Here is a 24,935-nt window from a genome sequence, read left to right as displayed (position 1 = left end):
TTGACCAAGCAGCATACACAGCACTTTCAGATCTCCACATACAGTCCATTCATGCTCTGGATAACGCCCCTTTTCAAGGAGAAGCTCAAGATTTTCATAGGCTTCTCTTAAGTGAACAGAATAGGCAGTAGGCACAGAGGCATGTTAATTGCCATTATGAAGTAGAACATCTTTTAGGCTTGTCTTTGAAGAGTCAATAAATAGTGTCCAGTCACCTGGTTGGTAAGATGTCCCCAAAGCTTTCTGTTAATCTGGCAATGTTAGTGCAGTATGCTAACAGACTATCCATAGAAATATATGGGACAAATGCTTTCTCACGGTTCCTGTACCAAGCAAAACTTGTCCCAGGAGAAAGCAAATTCTTCACTTGAAGTCTGGATCCCAAAACCTCAGCAGAATCTTTAGGCAGGTCCAGGGGTCTCAGCAAGTTATTCAGTTCCCTTTGGGTGAAAAGCTGTGACTTATTACTGGTGTGATCTTGTCCAATATCGCTTCCAATGTTATTGGCATCAGTGTCTGAAGATGACAAGAAATTTGAGATAATTTGGTGGGTTAGAGATAGGCACATCAGGTCCATGTGATATTGTCCGTATTGCAGAAGGAAGGTCTGGGTAAGAAATACCATGCTTGTTTTGAATGTTATACCCTTCTACATTGCATTAAAGATAAATAAGTTATCCCCATGAATCTTGGGCTGACGCCAAATCACAGGAATTCCAAATGCCATAGACTTCTTTTTTCCTTGACTTCATTGTCTCAAAGATTCCACACGTGATCAATGCATTTTATGAAGGCCCACGACTGGTCTTGATCCCCAAATTTTATACCAACTAGGCGTGATGTACATTTCTAACAAAATCTGTTACGTTCCATCTTTGCTTCTTTGGAACAAAACTGCCACAAATGTAATCAAAATATGTCTGAATCTTTCAGGCAACCTCAAAATAGCATGTTTGGGGACTACCTAAAAAATGCGGAAAATATAGTTGTAAATATCATTCAAAACATAAAACAATGAAACCATTCTGTTTTATTACTCTTATATATAATATAATAATTTGGTGATTGATCCTCTTCTTCAGCAAAATAAAGCTAGATGGCATTCATTTTGACAAATTCAATCAATTTGAGGTATTTTTGCATGTAAATTGTAGAAAATAATTCTCAGCATATAATTAACACATAATAACATTTTTTTGAAAAAGTAGACTCCTGTTTTCAGAAAATATGTGTGTCATGGGCAAAAATGGATACCATTTTTGAACTCAGCACCCAAAATTAAAAACGGCTATTTGTTCTCAAACAATGGAACTCATTTAGAAGGGTGAATATGAATTAGCACCTAGTGTATGGACACTTATAAATCAATGAAAACCACTCCTCTATAATTTAGTGCAAGCTGATCAGATACAGGTTTAAGGTAAACTAAAATGAGCCATTTTGAAGCTGAAGGAGTGTTTGTTGCATGGAGTTTTGCACCAGTTTAAAAGAACTTGTTTAAAAGCAAATGGAAATGAAAGCAATTAAATCTTTGTGTTCCTAGATAAGGCTGAAGATGATATAGAAATACGTCATGGAGCAGGCATATGTTTAGGGGTTGTAAATCAAGTAGGTGTGGTGGTTTTGAATAGTGCTGGCTGAACTAAAAGACTTGACCTTTTTTTTTTTTTTCCCTTCTGCTTTTAATGGTGGGAAGATAGGAATACAAGGATTGTCATGTTGGGTTGGACCTTCTAGTCCAGAGTCCTGTCTCTGACATTGGCCAGCACAATATGAGTTAGAGCAGTGTTTCCTAAACTATGTTCCACAGAACACTGCTGTTCTGTGAACAACTCACAGGTGTGCCATATCATACCGTGATGGTATATGATTTCTGTTGTTAAAACCAGATACAGCGTTACTACTTCATTGCTATGAAACCTGATCAAATTACTTCATTTTGTTTTTAATGTATGTTGCTGAGTTGGGGAGGTGGGGTTTGAGGAAAAATTCCCTGGGTGTTCTACATAAAAATGTTATTGTTTGGTGTTCCATTGTCTCAAAAAGTTTAAGAAAGATTGACTTAGAGGCAGGTATAGGAAACCTGACAAAGTGATATTTGGGGATGAGTGCTTCCTATCCCTTTATACTTAGATTGCCTTAATCCCTGAAGCAACTCTGGGCATTCTTGTTATCCATATAAACATCCATTCACTCTCTTATCACAGAGGTTCCCATATTAGAACAACAAGAAGTCCTGTGGCACCTTGTAGACTAACAGATATTTTGGAGCATAAGCGTTTGTGGTAAAGACCTGTTTCATCAGATGCATGAGTGGTGGGAGGGTCCACTCTTTTGACTCTTACTAATGTCCTCACGTTTGCTGTTGGCCTTCTGTGATTGTTCTGTGCTATCCAAGGCCAAGCCTACGCTGATGGTGAAGGTTGAATTAAGATACACAACTCCAACTGCGTTAATTACATGGCTGGAGACAGCATACCTTAATTTCATCTTCTGCACTGTCTCCATTTTCTCGTTGACTCTCCTTACTTCTTGTGAGGAGCGGGAATGATAGTGCCAACAGGGACTACTTGTGAGTTCAATTTAGTGTGTCCTTACCAGATGTGCTAAGTTGAACTCCTGAAGATCAACTGCATCAGCATCTATCTTACCCATAGCGAAGACAAACCTGAACTTATTTCTTTTTTGTTTTTTTTTTAAAACGAGTTTAAACATAGGTGGTGATTCTCTGTGCAGTGTACATGCTTACAATAGTGATACTACTTTAATTAACATTCTTTTTTATAATTCCAGCCTGGTTGGGAGGAAAGAATCCATTTGGATGGAAGAACATTTTATATAGATCATAGTAAGTAAGCACCCAGGTACTACTGCAGATAGACAAAGGGAGGTAATAAATATTGAAGTGAAAGCTTTATAATTTTACTCTTCATTTAGGAAGCCAGGTGTTGATATGTGGAGACATTCATACCAGAGACTTAGTGCCCTCATACGGTACTGTATATTCACCAAAAGCTTGCTTTTAATTGGCTCATCAAGCTTTGTCCCTCTCTGATCTTGTGAAGCATTAACATTACTTCTTTGTGGTTTTCTTTGTTTTTGTTGATATTTTGGATTCTTTGTTGTTGTTGATGATCCCATGGCTTATTTGCACTTATTTAAAGAATTAAAAATACACACTAGGATAGAAAATAAGATGAGAAAAGTTGTTGTATCCACAAGTCCATACGTAGGCAGTGGAAGATATAACTGATACATAATTTTCCCTCCCACTTCCTTAAAAAGGTCTTGTGGCAATGCCAATTCTGACCTTATTTTCTATTTGTAGCATGTTCAATTGCACCCAGCCCGTTAATATCTATCCAATTCTGTTATTGAAGTTCCAGTGTAAGTGATGTTTCATTTGTAGACTTGTCTTACTACAGCATCGCAGAACAAGTGTGTGGATTTTTGTTGTTTTGAATATGAATAGCAGTCTAATAGAATATTTTTTTTACCTTTCAGCCAGGCTTATTTGAAACGTGTTCCTATTAATGGGATAATCCTCTGATAAAAATATAGAGACCATGAAACATCCTTAGAAAATCTGGGAGTTGGGAGGATAGTACACAAAACCTGTAAAATTAAAATCTTAAACCATTGTACCTGTTTGACAACATTATGGTTTTTACTTTTTTACTGTCAGTAGTAGTAACTGCTGTGCTTATTCTCTGTTTTAAAAAAAAAAAAAATCTGTAAAGCAGATTGATTTTTGAAAGTGCATGCTGAGCTTTTAAGAGACGCTATTTTTACATAAGGAATTGAACTATTACATTCTTTGCAGAGTACGAGATTAACCTGTTTCAAATATTGCTGTGGAAATCTTAGTGCTTTTTGCACTTTCAGTAACTGTTTTAAGTAGCCAACCAATGTCTGGAAACTTAAAGTAGAAGTTAGAAATTTATCGTGAACTCTTGTTATCAAGGGGTCCATGAAAAGAAAAGACCTTGATTTAAGACAATATCACACTTACACTTGTAATTCCCTGTCTTTCAGTAGTTTAACTGGCCACACCCTTGAAGTTATTTGAGCATATATTTGTTTCTAAATATTAAGGAAAATTTTAACGTATACATTAGTCAGATTTCCCCAGTAACTTTCTAGTGACCTGTTGAACATATTGCAGTTTTTAATTTGAAATTTCTTCCTCAGTTCCCTCTGCCAAAATGCTGGGGTTTTTTGACTGAGCGGATGGTGAACTGTAAAAAGCAATTCTTTTCCCAGTGATACTTGTTTCCATAAAACACCCTTGTTCTCACATTGTTACATGACTGTGGTTACCAGTGGACCAGAAACAGGGGTAAAATCAATGGTATCACAATGGTTTTTGCAGTCTTTGTGATAATCTCATGCTCATTATAAAGCAAATGACAAAGCAGAATGTTCAAAGACTTGCTTTACCCAATGCTAATAGTAGTGTCTGCCTTCACAGTATTCCTTAGGTAACATAATGATGTGGCATTCATGCAGTGCACAGTTGCAGTAATGTAAGGATATGATGATGATATGCCTGTTTCTTGTGTATTGTAAATTTATTGAGTCCTGACTATAAGTTCATGAAAAAGTATGTTTAATGTACCATATTCCATTTAGGGCTAATTTTAGGACCTACATTGAAATTGATCATGGTCAGCTAGGTTTTCCCCAAAATGTATAGGCCTCAAGAGCCCTCTGAACTAGCCATTGAAGTGACCATCAGCATCTTGTTTAGAGCATTGGCCTGCTAAACCCAGGGTTGTGAGCTCAATACTTGAGGAGGCCTTTTAAGGATCTGGGGCAGATAGATTAAAAAACAAATTGTGCTTGGTCCTGCCAAGAGAGCAGAGGACTGGACTCCATGACCTCCTGAGGTCCCTTCCAGTTCTATGAGATGTGTGATGTGTATCTTGTGTTTGCAACCCATGGTCAGCTAAAGTGGCTAGTTATTAAAGAGTTACAACAGTGCATACTGGTCTTTTGGAGAACGGGGAAAAAAGACTCCATTCAGAGAGTTGGAATGAATAAAGGCTCAGAAAATGGCTTAGTTGTTGAGTACAGGAAGTGGTCTTAATGAATTGACAAATGGAGGATTGGAAGACCGAGAGCAGACTCTTTAAAGACCTGGGACCAGGAATCCTGTAGCACTGGGTGGGCCTCTCCTATTTTTCAACCAGTCAGGAGCTATCTCTTTGAATGGAACAGCTGGAGGCTGCTGCAAAGGGATGTCCGCCATACGAGACAAATCAGCAAGCAGCAGCCCTGCTCAAGTACCAAGTAATTTTAAAACATCTGTGTAAAAGATTGTGATCATTTGAATTAATGGTACTCCATCAACTTGAAACTGTCAACTTTATTAAAGGGTTATAGATTCATCTACTGTTCATGCCCTCGTTCACTGGCAATTTTTGTGATTCTCTGATTGTGCGAACAGTAGAGAACCTGACTCTTGGAGAACAGCAAGGCCAAGTGTTATCAAATGCACAGCATAAACAAAGACAAATAGACTTTCAATTGTAGTCATCCTAGATTTCACTTGTTCAAATATTAGATTTTCAAAATATCAAACTTTACATTTCAGAACTGATTATTAACTTTAAAACATTTCTTTCTAATTATGGTTGTGCATGAGTATTTTAATTCCCGAACTCTCAAAGGGAGAGTGCGTTGGTCATAAGATACACACCTGTTTATCCCCTAAGATTGGGTCAGGTTTGTCTGTCACGATTATGACCAAAAATGTCATTCTTCATCTGAAAGCTGTACAGTAGACTGCATTAAATGAGATAGTAATCTGTCTGCTATGCTGCATCTGCCCACACCATACAGAAGAACTGGGTCTCCAGAGAAGTCATTATTGGGCCTTCCCTAGTCCACTTAAAGTGCATAAAAAGAAATACAAAAACAGTATTTTAATACTAAATAATTATTAACAAATAAGATTGCCATAGCTTTTAATTTAATTTTATTCCCTTACCACTTCAAAAAAGTTCTTTCAAACATCAGTTTTCAAACTTGTCTATTTTTGGCCATTTTAAAATTAAATCCAGCTATTAAAATACAACAGATTTTTCTGAACCGTAGAGGAACATTAAAACTCTTATCTCTCTCTCTCTCTCTCTCTCGCGCGCGCGCACACAAAAATATTCCTTAGTAGGTAAGCAATGTGAGTACGAAAATGTGCTTGAGGAGGAACTTAATTGTAGTTGTTACCATGCAAATTACAAAGCACAGTCATCCACGTAATATAAGGATTATTATTCCATTCTTAGGGCAGAAAACTGATGACTTTGCCATTGCAAGTGGCACCTACTTGGGTTTTGGAGCATTCTTACTGTTGTGATACCATTGTTCCATTGTGGTTCTACTGTGTTTAGATTTTTATCAGAAATATGCTGTGTAGAGGCAGGAAGATTATCACTATAATACCGTATAACCATTAGCCTACCAGTGCTGTAAAAATCCACAAGTGGTGTCATTGGCAAGAGACATTTTGGTCAAAATTGAATATGCTTCCTTTATGCCATAACTTCATAAGGGAAAGCAAAAGTGTGCATCTTAAATGCCTCAATTAGTAGCTATTGTCTGTGTCTGTTTCTGGAATAGAGGGAACTTGTTCTATTTCGGGTCCTATTTTAAAATATTTTTCTCGGCTGTTCTAAATTTCTAAAAAAATTGATCGTATCCTGGTGTGAGCTCTTAAGTTTTTCATTTTAATTGGAAGTAGTTTTAAAGTTGCACCAGAACATACAAGAAGTTTGAATTTAGTAAGCTTAATCTGGCTGGCATTTGGAGGGGTCTTTTGGGGCCCATGACCTTTATTTGCATAATAATCCATGTAAGTTCAAGTTATAAATCCCTGAAGAAAAGGGATAGATCATTTAAATATTGACACTATAGCTCTCTGACAAAAGCAGTGTGCGTGTACTGGTTTATACGGTAGTTTTGCATTTTTGAATGAGTGTTTCCAACTAAACAGCCTAATGGGGTTTTGATGGATGGGGTGAACACAGTTCTTTCCTAACCCTGAAGTACTAAGTTGCGGGTGTTGCAGGGAGGTGGGATGCAGATAAATTTTTTAATGATGATTTTACAGTGTGGTAGAAAAGAACTGATGGTATGATTTCTTTTTCTGATTTGCAGACAGTAAAATTACTCAGTGGGAAGACCCCAGATTGCAGAATCCAGCTATTACTGGTCCAGTAAGTACGGTATATGCTAATAGTTTTGAATGTCACACATTAAATGATATGCTTAAACTCTCTCTTGTGCCAGGATTCACTTGGTGCAGGGCAGAAGGGACTGCCGTATAGCTACATAAGCTGATTTTCTAGATCAATAAGTGCCTGCTGCCGCACATGTTAGAACAGTCCCTTGGTTGCTCTAACTTGCTGGCAACAGCCCCATACAGTCTGTCAACTGGTGATTGCCATGGCATAGTCCTATCCCACCCAGCATTCCAGGGCTAGACAAGGTATGATACAGACAGAGGCAATTTGTGTCTACCTTCCCACGTCAGCTGGCCAGATTTGAAAGCTTGTCAGCCTTCTGATTTCCTTCCTTTATTCCACCATAATTTGCTCTTACAAAAATCCCATCTGATCAGATACTGCATGACTAACAGAGGCACGTTTGCAGTTTTGACTCACTATAACCCCTTCATTTGTCACTGTTTCTATACTGTAGCTGCAACAAGAAAGCATATCTGCCAAATTAAAACCACGGAGTGAGTCTCTAAAGGACATTCATTACTAAAGTCATCCCTAAGAAGGAAAAGTTCTTTTTCAAGGCAGATTTTTTTTTTCCATTGTAGAAAACAGCCATGATGAGAAGACTCCAGGATAGAAATCTTGCAGAGGCCATCTCCTGTTTAACACAAAATAAGAGATGTTACTTTACTTGCTGTAGGAGTTGAAGACAGAGGAATTGAAAATGTAAATCTGGATATATTTTGCCAGCATATATTTTTGATTCCTCCTCTGGCTTCCCTGACTTTCCTTATCCATCTTTCCTGTATGAAAATCCTCTCCCTCTGCAGTAGCTCAAAACATAACTATTCTCCATTCCCTCTGTGACTCTTCTTTGGCATTCTAGCCCTTCCTCCATCAAATTGAAATAACTTCCTCTTCATACTTCTTCACAGTAAAGTTAATTGTAGATGTGGAATTCTAGCTATGGCAGTTGCGTAGCTAAAATTGATTTATCTAAAGCTGATGTACCTGTGCGTCCTCACAGGGGGGCGTTAACAAGAGAAACTTTCCAATTAACCTCCCTTTTTCCTCCCAATATCGAGGAGTACAGGGGTTGACTGGTGACACAAAATCGAGGCCCAGAAGATTGACCCGGACTGGATGGATCTTTCGCATAATGTAGACGCTCTTACTCTCCTTACCCATCCTCAAATATGTTTCCAGAGCTTTTTCCTCTGCTTCATCTACTCCTGCTCTGGTGCCTCAACATTTATCAAAATAAACAGATGATTTTAAAAGTGAAATAAAAGAAGCAAGGCGCTTGAACAGATCACTGGCTAGCGTAAGATGGAGTACAGTGAAGTCCTGCCAATTTATGCTTTCTGAGAATTGGTTTAAGTGAGAGTTGAGTTAAAAACAAAATTGTGCACAGGCTGTTCCCATACCAAACTACTCTCTGCCCATTCACTGTTTGTTTTTGCTTTCCCTCCTCAGCATGAACTGTAAGGAATTACATAGGTTTCTCAGAAACCCTTTGTTGTTAAAATTGAATGGGAGACTTTGACTTGAGTGGCACAGAATTGAGACCCAGCATTAAAACATCCTTCAACCAATCTCATTTTCCATCTGGAAAATAAAATTCTGATTGATGGTGTTTTCTAAATGATTGGCTCATTTTCTGTCGGTATTCATCTGATGCTGCGAATTGTACATAAAACATGGCATACTAGATCTGCGAGGAACTGTGAGAGATCAAGTCCAGTCCCCTGTACTCACAGCAGGACCAAGCTCTATTTAGACCATCCCTGATGGATGTTTGTCTAACATGCTCTTAAAAATGTCCAATGATGGAGATTCCACAGCCTCCCTGGACAATTTATTCCTGTGCTCACCCATCATTTATTTATCAGTAAACTGACAGTATATTGAAAAGCAAGGAGCATCTATTTTTCATGTAATGCTGGGGGAAAAAAGGATGTTGGGGTTTTTTAGTCTTATGCTTATGTGAGCCTAGTGCCTTTGTGCAATGCTGAGGAATGATTTCTAATCTGAGTCTTCTGCCCTTGGCCCTTAAGGGCTTGGATTGCTCATGAACCCCTGTATCGTGCAGAGGCCCTGAACATGTTGAGGGGGAAGGGGCGTGAAGGAGGTGAAATGAGAGGAAAGAGGGAACTCTTCATATTAATCAGTTGTCTGGGTGATCATTTTTGACAGAGAAAAATTAGTGTTCATTTATTTGCATATTTGGCTAACAAAATAACTTATATGTATTCATAAGGAAAGGTGATGTGTATTTGGATAGCAGGAGCTTAAGCCTGGTATCAGGGCACTATAAAGGACACAAATTCTCTGAAGGGTTACTGCATAATGTATAATGTAGAAATACAATATTTAGATAACCATACACATGCCAAAAGATTCCTTACTGTCATAAAACCACATTCTTATCCTTATCAGGAGATAATGATTTTTTTTCGGCTTTACACATCTCATATTCTACAAGGAAGACAGCCCAACAGGCATACTTCAACCTCCGAATTTACACCCACAACCAGACAATTATAAACCCATTTCAAGACAATCAGAAACCTCCTTCCCGCAGACACATGTCCTGAGCTGGCTTTTAATATTTATGGTGCAGCTGGGAGTAACTGAAGAATATGCAGCACTCACGCTTTGTAGTTTGCAAACTATTCTTCTGCCCTTGTAGAAATATATAGCAAAGGTTTAGCGCTGCCGCTCATTTGCATAAACTATTGACTCTTTTGTCCTGTGGGAGCAGCAGGACAGAGCGAAGTAATGAGGTGACAGGAAAATTTTGCTTTTCGCTATGGTCTCTCAAGGCCCAATGGTCTTTCTTTTCTGTCTTTCTCTCCCCATTTCCGTCCCCAACCCAATGTAAATTTCCTTTGTACATCAGAGCTGAGAGACAAGGGAGGAAGTAAGGAGCCTTGCATACACACAAACCACTTGCTGCCATGGACCTGATTGCAGCTGCTGCACTACCATTATTACAGCCTATTCTAGTCTCTCTCTTATGAAATGTATTATTTCATTGGGTTTTTTGTACACAGCATTTGTATTTGAGGTTGATTAGCCATAAGAATGGTGAGGAAGAGCTCTGTCTTAGTTTTAAAACTGGTATGAATGAGTGCTTTCTGGTCTAGTGCTGCTATCTGAAAGGATTGGCTTTCAAGAATTTCCACTGTGTTTTCACCCATGTGTGTGTTTCTTTCAAGTGTATAAACGTAGAGGGTTCCTCCGGTGTTACTCATTGTGATGACAGTTCAGAAGAGGACATGCTTCTCTCTGAATTAGTATCATTTGTTTACTTCTCAGATGGAGTTTTGGTGGGAGATTGGAGGTGGAGTGTGCTGTGGAGCTAATACTTACTTTACGAAGCTGTGTAATAGAGGTCATGGTCACCTATTGTGGGGTTAGCAACTACCTGATTTCATTTGGTTTGGTCATTTTCTATAGAAAAATTCTTAAACTCAGAAGAGGCAACTTTTTAAAACACTTATAAATCCAACTAAATAAAGTTATTCCCAAACATCTTGTCATATCCCATAAAGGTACTGTCAGATGCCAACTCTAATTATTTTCATACTACGTAAGTTCCTTATTTTTAGTTTTTCTATTTCTGCTGTAAAACTGGTCCATGGAGTTGCTGTGAGCCTTTAAACAGCAAATATCTTCTTCACCAGAGATCAACACTGTAGTGGTGGTTTGCATGAACGTTAAATATTGTATGATGTCAATTAATTCCCTCCTAGAGTGTTGTGGGAGATGATGTAATTAAATTTACAAAATGCTTTAAAATCCTTTAAATAGTTTTACAAGTGCATATTATCATCATCATTAGAAGTTTTAAATTTTTTAATCGTTCCTGTCAGCTCTCATACAATCAGAAAGTTTGGTTCTGACATACAGAGCTGCCAAGAGAATTTCAATTCTGGAAACATCCAAACACCGATGGATTTCAATATCCAAACTCTATTTTACCCCATTCCCTATCCTTCTTTTTTTCTAGAAAGAAACATTACAAAAAACTACCTTACAGAAGTACATAGCTTTCAAAACCCTGTACCAATAGTGAGTTCAGACCAATCTAGTCTATCACTTTGTAAACTCTCCCTGCTAATTTCGTGCCTCTGCCAATAGACAAAAAGCCTTATGTTATGTTTATGTTAAGTGCCCCATTCTCTATTCTGCACTAGTTGGAGCTGAAGGAGTGTTCGTCACTTGTCAGTTTCATTGCTACACGATAATGTGCTCTCAGGATCATTTTAAGGGGGTTTCACTTCTTTGTAAAAGTATTTATCTTCCATTTGCATTCTGTAAAAAGGGAGATAAGAACACTCCCTTTTCCTAACTCTTTATCTGATCCAAAATCTGCTGAAGTATTTACTAACACACTCTTTAGCTTTAGGTCAGGAATTTCCCACCCTGGAAGAGCTTGCCTTGCTGTCGATGGCCTTGTACTGTGTACGCCTCGATTCTTCAGTCTTGGTTGGGGCTTCTCAGTGCTATTACAATGGAGATAATTGAAAATAATTTAAGACCTTAAGAGGACACCTGTGCCTTCCTAATATGACACATTGGCCCTGCAAATTAGTCCTGCCTTTTTTTACCTCTTTTCAGGTGTTCTCTTACCCTGTCTATTGCTATTATCCGAAAAGGATAATTGTATAGTGGTTAGAGCAGAGCAGTGGAATCAGAATGGTTCTGTGAAATCCTGGGTCTCAGTTTATCCATCTGTAATATGGGGATATCTCCTGAGGAGGGAGATTTGTTTTAATACTCCTAGGCTACATCTACAGTAGCCCCAAACTTCGAAATGGCCATTTCGAAGTTTACTAATGAAGCGCTGAAATGCATATTCAGAGCTTCATTAGCATGCGGGCGGCCGCGGCGCTTCGAAATTGACGCGCCTCGCCGCCGCGCGGCTCGTCCCGACGGGGCTCCTTTTCGAAAGGACCCCGCCTACTTTGAAGTCCCCTTATTCCCATGACTTGACTTATTCCCATGACATGATGGGAATAAGGGGACTTCAAAGTAGGCGGGGTCCTTTCGAAAAGGAGCCCCGTCGGGGCGAGCCGCGCGGTGGCGAGGCGTGTCAATTTCGAAGCGCCGCGGCCGCCCGCATGCTAATGAAGCGCTGAATATGCATTTCAGCGCTTCATTAGTAAACTTCGAAATGGCAATTTGTGTGGCCATTTCGAAGTTTGGGGCTAGTGTAGACACGGCCCTAAAGTGTTTTCAGGCCCTTGCTTCAGGGGAAAGTTGTTGTGTTAGCACAGAGGGCTATTTGTAGTGAACATGTTTAGAGCAAATCACGACTAAGGGAGCATGTTTTTAAACTGCTGGGTACTCTCAATTAACATTTTAGGGGATAGAGTAGGTCAGGTTGCAAGATGTATTCAATTATATGGGTTTATACTTTTCTCTCTTTCAGGCTGTTCCCTACTCCAGAGAATTCAAACAGAAATACGATTATTTCAGGAAGAAGTTGAAGAAACCGGTGAGTAATTCTGTTCTGTGTTGGAGCCAGTTGCTTTAGGGTAGGAAAAATACAGTGGATTGCCCCAAGAATAAGGTGCTGCACTTCTCATACATTTGACTGCTTTCCCTATTCATCTTACCACAGTTAGTTGAATGTAAACAGATTGACAGAAGCTTTCTTGCATGGATCAAAAGCTCTGCCCCTCTTTCTACTGAAACTGAAACCCAGCCTTTGAGGTTCAATTTTTTCTTCATAAATGGACATTAAAGCAGTGAGGCAGCAACAGCTTATCTTCACTTCACAGTTGACACTGATTGGCTTGGGTGAGTAGGACCAGCTCAGGTGAAAATCCGCAACTAAGGGTACATCTGCTCTACAGGGAAGATTGACCGTGCAGCCGTCGATCTTCCAGAATTTGATCTAACATGCCTAGTGGGGATGCACTAAATCAAACTTACAGTGCCCCCGTTGACCACAGTACTCCTGCCCACCATTAGGAATAGGGTAAGTCGATGGGAGTACAGGTTCCCATTGACTTCCCTTAGTGGAGACCATGTGGAAGCCTGAATATAAAGTAGGTTGATTTTAGCTAGAGAATTCATGCAGCTGAAATTCGACCTATCCCTGTAGCGTAGACCTGCCCTTAAATGAATATAAGCAGTGAGACTACCCTCACGTCAGACAGATTACAGGGGTCCATTAGACTTTCTTTTGTTTCACATCTCCTTACTTTTGCCTCGGGATTTCTGAGGGCTGCTGCTTTCACTGTATTAAAATGCAGCACTCAATTGGCACCAAATAGCAACTGGCTTTCTGCTGCATTAAACAATTTAATTGGCAGTAAAAATGTTTGCTTCAAGCCCATGTTAATAGGAAAACTAGATGTGTTTTGTGATTTTTCTGCTGTTGCTTGTTCTGTTCATCCCACCTTATTTCCATTCCTGCTTATTCCACATACAGTCGTATTTCTCCTTTGCTTTGCTATTTTTCTCTTCTGTCGCCTAATCTTCCTCAACATGGAGAATGGGATGGAAACATATGATCCATTATAGTGGTGCTGGCCCAGACTAGTTGAACATTTCTATCTGGGAGAATGCGGAAGCTCTGGAAAGCAGGAAGCTGGAGAAGCCTTTGATTACTTAGCTGGATTACTCACTGCTCTGTGCTGTCATCTTAGTACCTGTAGGCTGTGCATTCAGACCAACATTTCTCCTTTCATGTAGGCTGATATACCAAACAGATTTGAGATGAAACTGCACAGAAATAATATTTTTGAGGAATCTTATAGAAGAATCATGTCTGTGAAGAGGCCTGATGTACTAAAGGCCAGACTCTGGATTGAATTTGAGTCAGAAAAAGGACTTGACTATGGAGGTGTGGCCAGAGAATGGTTCTTCCTGTTGTCTAAGGAGATGTTTAACCCTTATTATGGTCTTTTTGAATATTCAGCAACGTAAGTGTCCATTAAAATATTTCCACTGTAAGTGGTCTAAGTTAATATTTGGATAGGAAAAATGTTTTGTAACAGAGCCCTTAGGTTTTCCTTGGGGGGTATACTTTTAAATTCTTTATCCAAAACCAGTATAAATATTTATTTCTATCCTGTGGTTTGTTAACCTATTCCATGTTCTGGAAATCTTTTGAAACCAAACTGCTGCTGCGACCTACTTAGCAACTTTCATTGTTATGTAAATATTCCACTGCTTTGCAAGAAAGCAGACCCTATGCGTGCATGTGAAAGGAATAGTCGAAGAGAGAGAATGGCAAAGTTGATCTTCTCTGGTACAGTGATTCTCACACTCCTAATAATACAGTTTTTACTCCCATATCCCCATCAGCAATTAGTAAGGTACAGCAGCTAAGGTGCACAAAGACAAATGAAAATACTTAGGTGCCTGATTACAGGAATAGAAAATAGTTGGCCCAAAGTCAAATTACTTATTAATGTATCTGATGTCAACCACTTGATTATTTAAATAGATTTTTTTTTCCCCTTCCAATAAAAAAGGGACAACTATACTCTTCAGATTAATCCTAATTCAGGTCTTTGTAATGAGGATCATCTGTCGTATTTCACATTTATTGGACGAGTCGCTGGCCTGGCAGTGTTTCATGGGAAGTTACTAGATGGTGAGTTTAAAACAATAATGTTACTAAGGCATGTGTAATATTTTCTCACTGACTTTCACTCATGGAGCCCTTTAAGAGCCCACGTAGCTAAAGGAGAACGGGCTACATTTTGTTCCTGTTTGCAGCTCCTGTTTTCCTTTGCAAAGATGAGCCACTGCTGAGGTCAGTAAGTTTGCATAGGTGTCAGTGAGGATATAATTTGATCTGTGGAATGTTATACTGATGTGGTGTGAGAGAGACGTATTCCAGGTTGACCTTTGGATCCTACTGTAATCATGACGTTCCAAAGATGATCGTTTCTCACGGAGTTCATTTTACCTGGCATCACTAAAGCATTATAAAAATTACAGTACAAGGCTGCATGGTTTATAGTTATGTTGCAGAGCAGAGTGGCACCTCATAAATTGAAACTCGACCATTGGACTTTCACATCTCTTTCACATTGTAGCACCACCGATAGTTATGTTGCTGTACATCTGCAGTGATGTGGAGAATTTCTGTGCTTACAGGAAAGATGAGAAAGTTGGGTTATCTTGTAAGCAGCTATATCTGTCTCAATGGAGGAGAATTTATTTGCCATTGGCAAGCTAAAGCAATACAACCTTGTTTTAAACCTGAACAGCTCTACTCTACGCCTTGATCTGTCAGAACAGAGGGGGTTACACACTTTCCTCCACTGTCTGGATGATTTCATCCTTTGACAAATTAATAATTAGAATTGCCGCAACCAATATTGTAACCATAAGGCAATATATAGTACTAAAATACATATTTTATGTGCAGCTGCTATGGCAGTAGTAGTAGTGCTATTGAAACTCGTTTTCTTCCGAGGAGAGTGACGGTGGATGTGAATGCTGGGTGGATTGCGTGTGAAAGGCTGGGAATAGTGATCGGTTTTAGTGACCACAGTAGCCTTGATGTGGGACACTTCCTAGAGATGGTTGCCCTGACTAGCTGTGGTTAATGAATGGCCCCTTGCTTTCACTTCCGAATGTCACCTCTCTTAGCAGATTGTTTAATCCCTGAGAAATGTCTTATGCTTGTGCTATTACTACTTGCATATATATCACATTGCAATGACTGGTGATTTATACTTTTTGTTCTACATTTACTAATCTAATATCAATGTGATGTTTTTTTCCCTTTTCTAATTCTCTCACTGTTCTTTCCTTGGAACATTGAAAAAGGTGAAAGCCCTGTTTTTAGCAGTGTTGTTTGCTGGGTCAGGCCCTTTTGTTTCAAATTACTAGCAAAATTTAAAAAAAAAAGTTTTAAAATTAAATCTGTTTACTTGCACCTCTTGGGTGGTGTTTTTTAGGTTTCTTCATCAGACCTTTTTACAAGATGATGCTAGGGAAACAAATAACGCTGAAAGACATGGAGTCAGTGGTAAGTGAACACTTACAATGCATTCGTTTTAAGGGGGACAAGATGGGTGAAGTGTAATACTTTTTGTTGGTGAAAAAAAGACAGGCTCTGCACTCCAGAGAGCTCTGCTTCAGGTTTGGCTCTTTGACTCAAAAGCTTCTCTTTCACTAACAGAAACTGGTCCAATAAAAGATACACCCTCATCCATCTTTTCACTCTCATATCCTGGGGCCAATATGGCTACAGCAACAATGCAAGTGACTTATTAGTATTGTCAGTTACATGAGTTTCTTCTCTGGGGAAATTACAAAGCTAAGATGCCTTTAGCGGTGAGAAATTGGGCAACATTTCTTATTTTTAGTAGAGGTCAGAGATGCTGACAGGGATGAGGGCAAAAAAGGCAGTTGACCTGGGATCCAGCAATTTAAAGTTCCTAGGGGCTTCCAGCTATTGCTGCCACTACCTCAGCGACAGCTGGAGCCCTGGGCTCTTTAAATCAGCACTACAGCCCTGGGAGGCATGCCCACAGCAACACAGAAGGGCTGGCTGTGGGAAGCTAGCCACAGTCCCACCTCCTTCCCCCAGGCCCCACCGTTTTGTGGACCCAGAATCCTGGTAGAGATACTGTTGTGTCCGCCAAGATAGAGATTTTAGGCATAATACAATTAAAATTATGGTGGAAGATAGGTCAGCTAGAAACACAAATTTGGTGTGCTTTTTTTTTTTTTTTTTAATTTCTTGTGCTGTAGACTTTCTGCTTCATCAGCTCCCTTTCTCAGTTAAGTGGAGCAACAGGTAGATTATCTAGATTCACAGAAATGTAAGGCTGGAAGGGGCCATGAGAGGTCAAGTCCAGTTGCCTGGATTAGGACCAAATAAACTTAGCTTTTAGTCCCACCTGTTCTGGAAATGCCTCCAGTGGTGGGGATTCCACAACCTCCTCTGGCAATTTATTCTTCATCTTAATTACTTTTACAGTGAGGAAGTGTTTCCTAATATCTTCCTTGCTTTGGTTTAAGCCTGTTAGTACTTGATCTATGTTCCATGGAAATGGAAGGCAATTGGTCACCATCCTCTTAACACCGCTGAAAACTGTGATTGGGTTTTCTCCTCAGTTGTCGTTACTCAGGACTGAACATGCCCACTTCTTTTTTTTTTAATCCTATCTTCAGAGGTCACGTTTCCTAGGCCTTTTAATCTTTTTTTATTACTCTTACTCTTTTTCTGAATTCTCTGCAGTTTATCCACATCTCTCATAAAGAGTGGCACCCAGAATTCGACACATTACTCTAGCTGAGACCTAACCCCTGTGCAGACTAGAGGAGGACATTTACCTCTGTGTCTTATGTTGCTCCTGAGGGAATTCTGCACCAAATAAATTCTGCAAAATGTTGTATAACGTCAATAAATGTGAGAGCTCTAGCATGGCAGTGGGGAAGATAGGCCACTGGCTGCACAGGAGAAAGCCCCTCTTTCCTTCCTAGACACAGAAATGGTGGTGAGGCTGCACCCAACCTTGAAAAAATCACAAGGGCTGGGGCCTACCCCAGAAACAGCCAGAGCCCAGCTTCGCCACACCAGGTACATCAAGATAGTAAAGGAGAGGGACATAGCATCTCACATTCCTAACCCCAGCCCCTGATCCCAGGTATGGACAGGCAGGACAGTATTGCCAGATAAGGACAGGCAGGCTCGGCCTGGCAGAATTCAAGGGTGGAGGAATTCAGTATTGAGAGGATGCCTGTATGAGGGGGGAGAGTTCTGTGTGCAACAGTCTGGGTGAAGGCGACTCAGTGAGGCATTCAGGTGCAGGAAGGATCTAGATACACAGGGACTCGTTGGGAGGTTCCAGGTGTGCCGGGGAATGGGAGTCTCCAGGGGAATCGAGGTGAAGGCAATTGGGGGCTCAGTGTGGAGGTCTGGGTATGGGGGGATGGAGCTCAGAGGAGGTTCCAGGTGCTAGGTAGAGACCTGGATGCAGCTGGTTGGGGCTTAGTGAGGTGGAGGGCTGAAGTGGGTGGGGGGCTTCACCAAGAGCAGGGGGTGTGGGGCTCAGCAGGGTGGGTGTTTGAGGCATAAAGCTCACTTGGGGGTGGTCTGGGTACCAGGATGTTGGTTCAGATGTAAGGGATGAGGCTTGGTGGGGAGCTCTGGGTGCAGCAGGGTGCAGCTTGGAATAGGGTATTTGGATTCATGGGGTTTGGATGGATGGGAGGGAGTCTCCCCATTATTGACCCCTCTGTGTACAGCTGAGGAGCAGTGGAGGCAGGAAGCTGGAGGAGAGGTGCAGAGCTTCCTTCAGCTAGGAGAGGTTTCTGAGAGTGGTTAAATTGACCCAATCCCAGTAACTCCTTGAAGGGGAAGAGTAAGTTCTGTGCTCTACAGCCAGGACTAGTAGCGGAGCCCAGCACAGTTTTGGAGCCACCAGCCTGAGTTTTCCCAGCCCATTTACTTGCTCCGTTGAAGCAGAAAAATTCCAGATTTCAGCTCTCTCCCACCACTAGGTATAAGGAGTCTCTGTTAAGCCAACAGAATGATACCATTGTTTTTGTTCCTCTCAAACTTTTCAGGGTTATTCTAGCTCTCCCCCAAAGCTGTCTTGGGAGCCAGAGACATTTTTCCTTCCCTCCACCCCACTTCAGTGTTTTCCTCCATTCCTTCAGTCGCACATACAGGTCTTGGGGATGAGGTTCAAGGTTTTGAAAATCGCCTTGGATTATTTCTGTTGTCCCTGCAACCAGATGTAAATTCATTGCTGTCTGAGTAATTCTTAGTTCTACAACTCCTCTTCTTGGGCTTCCCAACAGGTTTGTGTGTTTTTGTTTTTTCTTCAGTGGAAGAAGAGCAAGATGCAGCTGATTTTTGTTGGTATTCTAGTGTCACTGCTATTTTTCGGTCAGCGATTCATTATGGTGAATGAACGGCTTTAAAAATACTGTTCAGCTGCTTTATCCCTGGTCCTTCTCCCATTGTCTTTGCCATACTCAACTAGAGTTTGGCTTGTCACTTGTCCAACTAAACATAAATGAATAACCTGTATTCCATTCTTACTCTGAGTTAATACCGAGCTTTTTCACTTACACTTTTGCCTTTTGTACTTGGCAACTTTAATTATTGATGACCTTTTCTGGTGCAGTTTCACTTTGTTTTGTTTTTCTCTCTTTTTGGCTCACGGTTCAATTGTAATTGAAGATATGAGCCATCCAGGGAAATAGCATCTAGTAGCTGAATTTTTTTTCCAACTTAATAAAGCAATTTAATAATTTGGTATCAACTTTGCCTTGGAATGAGACAACACTATTGAGCTACTACAGACATTTTAATTTGATTTTAGTTTTGTGTCAGTAACACAGTGGTGTGAACATAGGAAATACAGTATTCAGGAACAATGTAAATTATGCAAGCTATCTGATTTCCACTTTGTAATAACTGTATTGGAATGAAAAGGAAGACTGTACAATCAGATAGGAAATGTGAAAGATTGCAGTCCATTTTAATTATTTCTAGAGCTGTACTTTCAGTGTGCTGGATTTTTATATCTATAGAATATAGTATATAATGTCAAGTATAAAATAATGAGTGCTCAATGGCAGCCTTTTGTGTTGTTACAGGATAGTGAATATTACAACTCTTTGAAATGGATCCTGGAAAATGACCCTACGGAGCTGGATCTGATGTTTTGCATAGATGAGGAAAACTTCGGACAGGTGTGGATTGGTGACTTCAGGGGGGAAAAAGAGATTTCAAACTTCTTTCCTTCTTTATTTATCAGTTACTGCCAAACAGTCACTAATTCTGGGCAGCATTTGCAGTTTGGGAATTTAAATCAGAACTGCCAGGAGTTAATGACCAGTCCTGCCATGCAAGGGTCAGATCCTGGAATCTTTTCTCCAAAGCTCACTAGGACTATGGGGAAATTCCATAAGTGAGTCCGTTGAGGCCCAGGGGTCAAGCGGTCACTGAACAGCGGTCCTCTCGGAGGTAAACTCGGCATACTTGCTGGCAAGCAGCAATGAGCATATATTTATCCAACATGACTAGGAAAGACTTCCAGCTTTTGATCTGGAGTGGCCACGTCTAGGAGTTAGAGAATGGATGTCTTCGTGCCCTCTGCAGATTTTAGCCTCTGTGATCAGAGTGCCCATGAAGGTGCAAAGTGGTGGTGGGGGGGGGGGGGGGGGGGGGAGGAGGAGGAGGAGGAGGAGGAGGAGGTTTGATTTGTTTGTTTTAGGAACATAACTGAAAATTAACTAGCTCAGGAACAACCAACTTATTACTGGAGGAGCTGCTGGCAAACACTATTCTTAAGTTGCCTAAAAGTTTCTTGTGACCTTTTTTGTTTTGTATTTTTAGGAACTCTTGCACCATCTGTATTTATATCAGGCCTTAGATACTTGGGGGAGGAACCACCCAGAGGCTCCCCAAATGTGTTTGTCCCATAAAATTCTGTTCAGTCTTTGTTGAAGCTGTTAAAAATGACCATATCCTGTTTCTGATGTACATTTGGTGGGAAAACTTGAGCAGCCTACTAAAAAGAAATGTGAGAGATACTAAGCACCAGAGTAGTGAAGCATCACATATGTTCTAAAGCAGTGGTCCCCAAACTTTTCAGTCACTCTCCCCATCTGCAGTCAGGGGGCCAAGGCTGAAGGTAAGGTTTGGAACAGCATCATGCTGGTGGTGCACCTTCCCTGCCATACCTTCAACTCTGAAGTTTCCTCCTAAGGACGTGCCCCACAGTTTGTGGAACTGCTCTCCTAAGGTCTGGTCTGCAGCACGGCTTAGCGGCAAAGGCTATTTGGGAGTGCCTGTGAGCTAACACAGCAGTTGTGACATGGAGAGTGGGAGAGAGCTGGGTTGGCTTCCCTATCCCCCACCCTCACCACACTGCATTAGTGGTACCTGACACCCGCTGGGACCAACATATGGAGCAGGAACTGGTTCAGGCTTACCCATTCCTCTGCAAGTTGCCCCCACACATGCGCAGACTAGTACTTAGTCCCAGCAGCCTATTCCTACCATTTCTACCCTCCCTCCTTCTAGCTTCCCCAAAACCTAGGGGTGGAGGCAAGCCAGTGATAAGGGAGTTATGGGACCTGTTATGTGAATGAGGAATCACAGCTTAGCCAGAGACTGAATGAAATTAACTTGACAAAATGCTTACCTCTCCTCTTGCAGCAATTCAAGGTCTGCAGAAGACAGAATACATGTTAGAGGATACAATAGCTACATTTTCTCCCGTAGTTAATTGCACTGTATTGCACGCAAGTGCTCTGTGAGCCTAGCATCCTGGAAAATCTTTGTATAATTGACTGAAATCCTTAAGGATTATACCAGAGAGGGAGACATCTTTGCTTCCTGAATTTGCAATTGTCCATTATATTTGTATTCCATACACGTAGCTGACAAATATGCAAGAAGCAAAGAACAAAGATAGAATTTCAAGTATGTGTTACTTCTCCTTAATCAACAACATGGGATAGATGTTAATAGTTCTTGCAAACAAGGCAATGAAAATGTTGTGTGGCTATTATAAATATGGAAAGTGATGCGGAGCCATCTTTCAGTAGTAGAAATGAGAGAACCTCTGCTACATGCAGAGCCCATAACAGCTCTTAGATACTTTTTGTCATTGTCTAAATGTGATATAGCTTCTGGTGATGGGAAAATATACAAGCCACAAAATCCCACCTGCTGCTTCTTGGATGACACTTGTGTGTGGGACCTGAATATCTTTATCCCATTTGACTAGGAGACTAAAACTGTTCTTTTGTGATTTTCTTTTGTTGTCCTCTCCAACCATCAGGTATTGGATAGCAGAGAGTCTCAGTCTCAGTTCTCTGTGTGTGCATCTGTCCCATATTGTTAATAATTTTTTCAAATCTCTGTCCTCAACACCATTCTACTAGGCACTTAATTTGTGTCCCCAGTTATTGGGAACCTCTGAAATGAAGATGCTGAGAATGAATTACAGGTTTGTACCGAACGTGGGCTAGGTTAACTTCCTGTGTTCCACCAATAGAGCAGACTTCACAGTTTGTCAGTAGAAGGTGCCAGGAGCATAACAGATAAAAGGTTCAAGTAAACCATTGCTTTCCCTCCTTTGTCTCCCCTAAGGTGAATCCTAGTCCAAGTACATAACCTGCAGGACCAAATCAAAGCCCATGTTTACACTGTAGGTATAACCACCCAGGCTATGTCTACACTACAGCGAACTGTCAACAGAAGACACTGTCAGGAAAGCTCTTCTGACAAAACTTCTGTCAGAGTGCATCCACACACCAAAGCAGATCAAAACAGCGATCCGCTCTGTCTACAGAGTAGCCGGACTGCCTGTCCCTCTCTCAACAGAATGGCCAGCCAGAAGCACAGGAGACAGGGCTTCCCAGTGATTTGAAAGCCCGACCCCCGCGGAGCATCCACACAGCTTTTTTGTCGACCAATTCTGTCAAGAAAGGTGTTCTGCCTTGTGGGGGTGAGGCAGATGGCTGTCGACAAAAGTGCCAAGTTCTGTCAATACTATGTCGAGAATGCGCATTGTAGCTGCCTCTACACTAGAGTTCTGTCGACAGATATTTCCCAACAGAACCTCTGTCTACAGAACATGTCCGCACCTAACAGAGGCTGTCCCTGTCAACACCCTTTCGACAGAGAGCAGCCAGACTGCCCAGCCCTCTGTCGACAGAACAGCCGACTGGAAGCTCTGCAAACAGGGCAGACCAGTGAAGTGGAATCCCTCTCTGTCAACGGAGGGCCTCCCCAGAGCATCTATGCTATTTTTTGTCAGTAGAGGCACTACGCCTCGTATGGTCAAGACAGAACTCTGCTGAGAAAACTGCTTTGTTCTGTCGACAGATTGTAGTGTGGACGCTCCCGTCAACAGAAGATACCTTCTGTTGACAAAATGAGGAACTCTGTGGTGTAGACCCAGCTTTTTAGTGTGGACTCTCACCAAAATGCCTGTTTTGTCGAAAGAACTCTCTGGTGTAGATGTAGCCCCAGGGTTCAGTCCCAGCATAATATGAACTTGGACTAATACTACACAGGTTTCTCTGAGGGACTTGTTTGGCTCTTCCCTATTGTTAATGAATATGGAAAGACCAGCCTGAAGACATTGCATTCATATTTATGATCTATAGTTGCTTTTATATTTTGCTTTGCAGCTGCTGCTAAAGGGTATATGTTGTTTGACAGTTGCTCTTGTGCTCAATCTGCTGTTCCATTCTATAATTAAAAAATGCCGTTTTCTGGCAGTGTTCGTTCAGAGTAGTGTCTGTTGAACTCTTGCTTCTCAATTTTATTTTCCTCAGATTGTTTGCAACTATTATAGTTTACTGTCAAGTTTGTCAGTTTTCTTGTTTGAAAAAGTATCTCCCGATGAGTAAGTGGTAAACAAATATATTACCTGGTTTTCAATCATTTTCCTTTTTCCCCATTTAATTTCTCATTTTCTAAAAGAGCTATGCAATCAGAAATGTTCTTTACAATTCTGTCCTCATGGTTTTTTGTGCGTAGCAAATCTAAAAACACTACCTGCTTTGTGACAATGCTTTTTCCAAATTGAAGTTTCTCTGGTTATTACACTAACTTTGAAAATTGTTGGAAATACTTGTCTAGATCCTCAGCTGTTTCACATATTGCCAACCTAGTATCCTGTTCAAAATCCAGGTGACTCTTCATACCTGCTGACCTGGTGTTCTGATCGTGTCCCTTCAGTATTAATCTAGGGTTAGGGCTAAAGGTGATTCCATTTGCAGAGGGTGCTGCAGATCTGTATAATGGAAGTGGTACCCTCTAGCCTTGGCTACACCTCAAATGGGGAGCTCCATTAAAAACCAGCATACATCTGGAGCTGTATTTTCTTCAGCTAAGCTTTGCAGGGAACGGTCTGTCATCCCACCAGTGATGTGAAATGTACTCCCCCGTCTCTGTGGTGTATGGAGAAGGGGCAATGAAGCTGTGAAGTGAATGACAGTACACTTCCTTTTCTGCCTGGGAAGGGGAGACATTCATGAATGGAGATGAGACTTTGATGTGGTAGTGGGAAACACCACAGTGGATTTGTAGGACAAGTATGTTCATTAACCTGGACTCATCTTTTAAATTTAAATGAGTCAGGAGAACTCAAATTCAACGGTCTTTTTAAAATCAAGCATTAAACCGCAAGCAGCTATACATAGTGCACCAAGCTTGAACCAGTTGAGAGAGGGTAAAGGTGTCACCTTTTATAGCCCCCAGTCTTTTACGTTGTGCTGCCATGGCTGCAGGGCTCACTTTGTCACCCTTGCGCACTACTCTCTGTACTGCCTAGGGCTTTGCCTGTCCTGTAGATATCCTACATCAGCCAGTTAAGTTGGCAGTGTAGACTTCCTGTTGCTAGAGCAGAAGATCTCCACCATCACAGGTTTGAGGATTTGTCCCAGGTATTGTGAGGTGAAGATCTAAAACTTGCTTCACAGTCAGTCTGTGTTCTACACTCAACAAACTTGTTTTTCCCCTTTTAGCATTAATTCAGTTATTTACTAACTTGAATAGGAAACACAAAGTGCAACCCTTCCTCCTTGGTTACTCGTGAATACAGAGCATAACTCTAGCTCATAAATGATCATAGAGCAGTCAGTCCTAATGATGCCAGCTTTACACATGAAACATCTTGAAATTCAGTATAAAAGCCTCATTAGCTAGCTTGGCATATTAGTTTTAAACAGAAATTGAAAACTTGAGTG

The 24,935-nt window shown here is 40.8% G+C and overlaps 1 protein-coding gene across 10 annotated transcripts in view; it reads left to right on the top strand.

Annotated features, from left to right (window-relative positions):
* Nucleotides 1-24,935, top strand: part of NEDD4L (NEDD4 like E3 ubiquitin protein ligase) — a 334,332-nt gene that overhangs the window by 292,096 nt on the left and 17,301 nt on the right. For 5 of the 10 annotated variants that reach the window (XM_074995737.1, XM_074995733.1, XM_074995735.1 and 2 more), the window contains 8 exons: nucleotides 2,794-2,848; nucleotides 2,938-2,994; nucleotides 7,159-7,217; nucleotides 12,664-12,729; nucleotides 13,935-14,164; nucleotides 14,720-14,841; nucleotides 16,160-16,230; nucleotides 19,821-19,916. In XM_074995737.1, the coding sequence (XP_074851838.1) occupies nucleotides 2,794-2,848; nucleotides 2,938-2,994; nucleotides 7,159-7,217; nucleotides 12,664-12,729; nucleotides 13,935-14,164; nucleotides 14,720-14,841; nucleotides 16,160-16,230; nucleotides 19,821-19,916 (756 nt within the window). The remainder of the gene's footprint in view (nucleotides 1-2,793; nucleotides 2,849-2,937; nucleotides 2,995-7,158; nucleotides 7,218-12,663; nucleotides 12,730-13,934; nucleotides 14,165-14,719; nucleotides 14,842-16,159; nucleotides 16,231-19,820; nucleotides 19,917-24,935) is intronic. The other 5 variants (XM_074995738.1, XM_074995734.1, XM_074995736.1 and 2 more) reach the window with 1 other exon arrangement.

Source organism: Carettochelys insculpta, chromosome 5 (genome assembly GCF_033958435.1).
Source record: "Carettochelys insculpta isolate YL-2023 chromosome 5, ASM3395843v1, whole genome shotgun sequence".
Taxonomy (NCBI): Eukaryota; Metazoa; Chordata; order Testudines; family Carettochelyidae; genus Carettochelys; species Carettochelys insculpta.
Note: the sequence above shows the minus strand (reverse complement) of the source record. Positions and strands in the feature narration are given on the sequence as shown.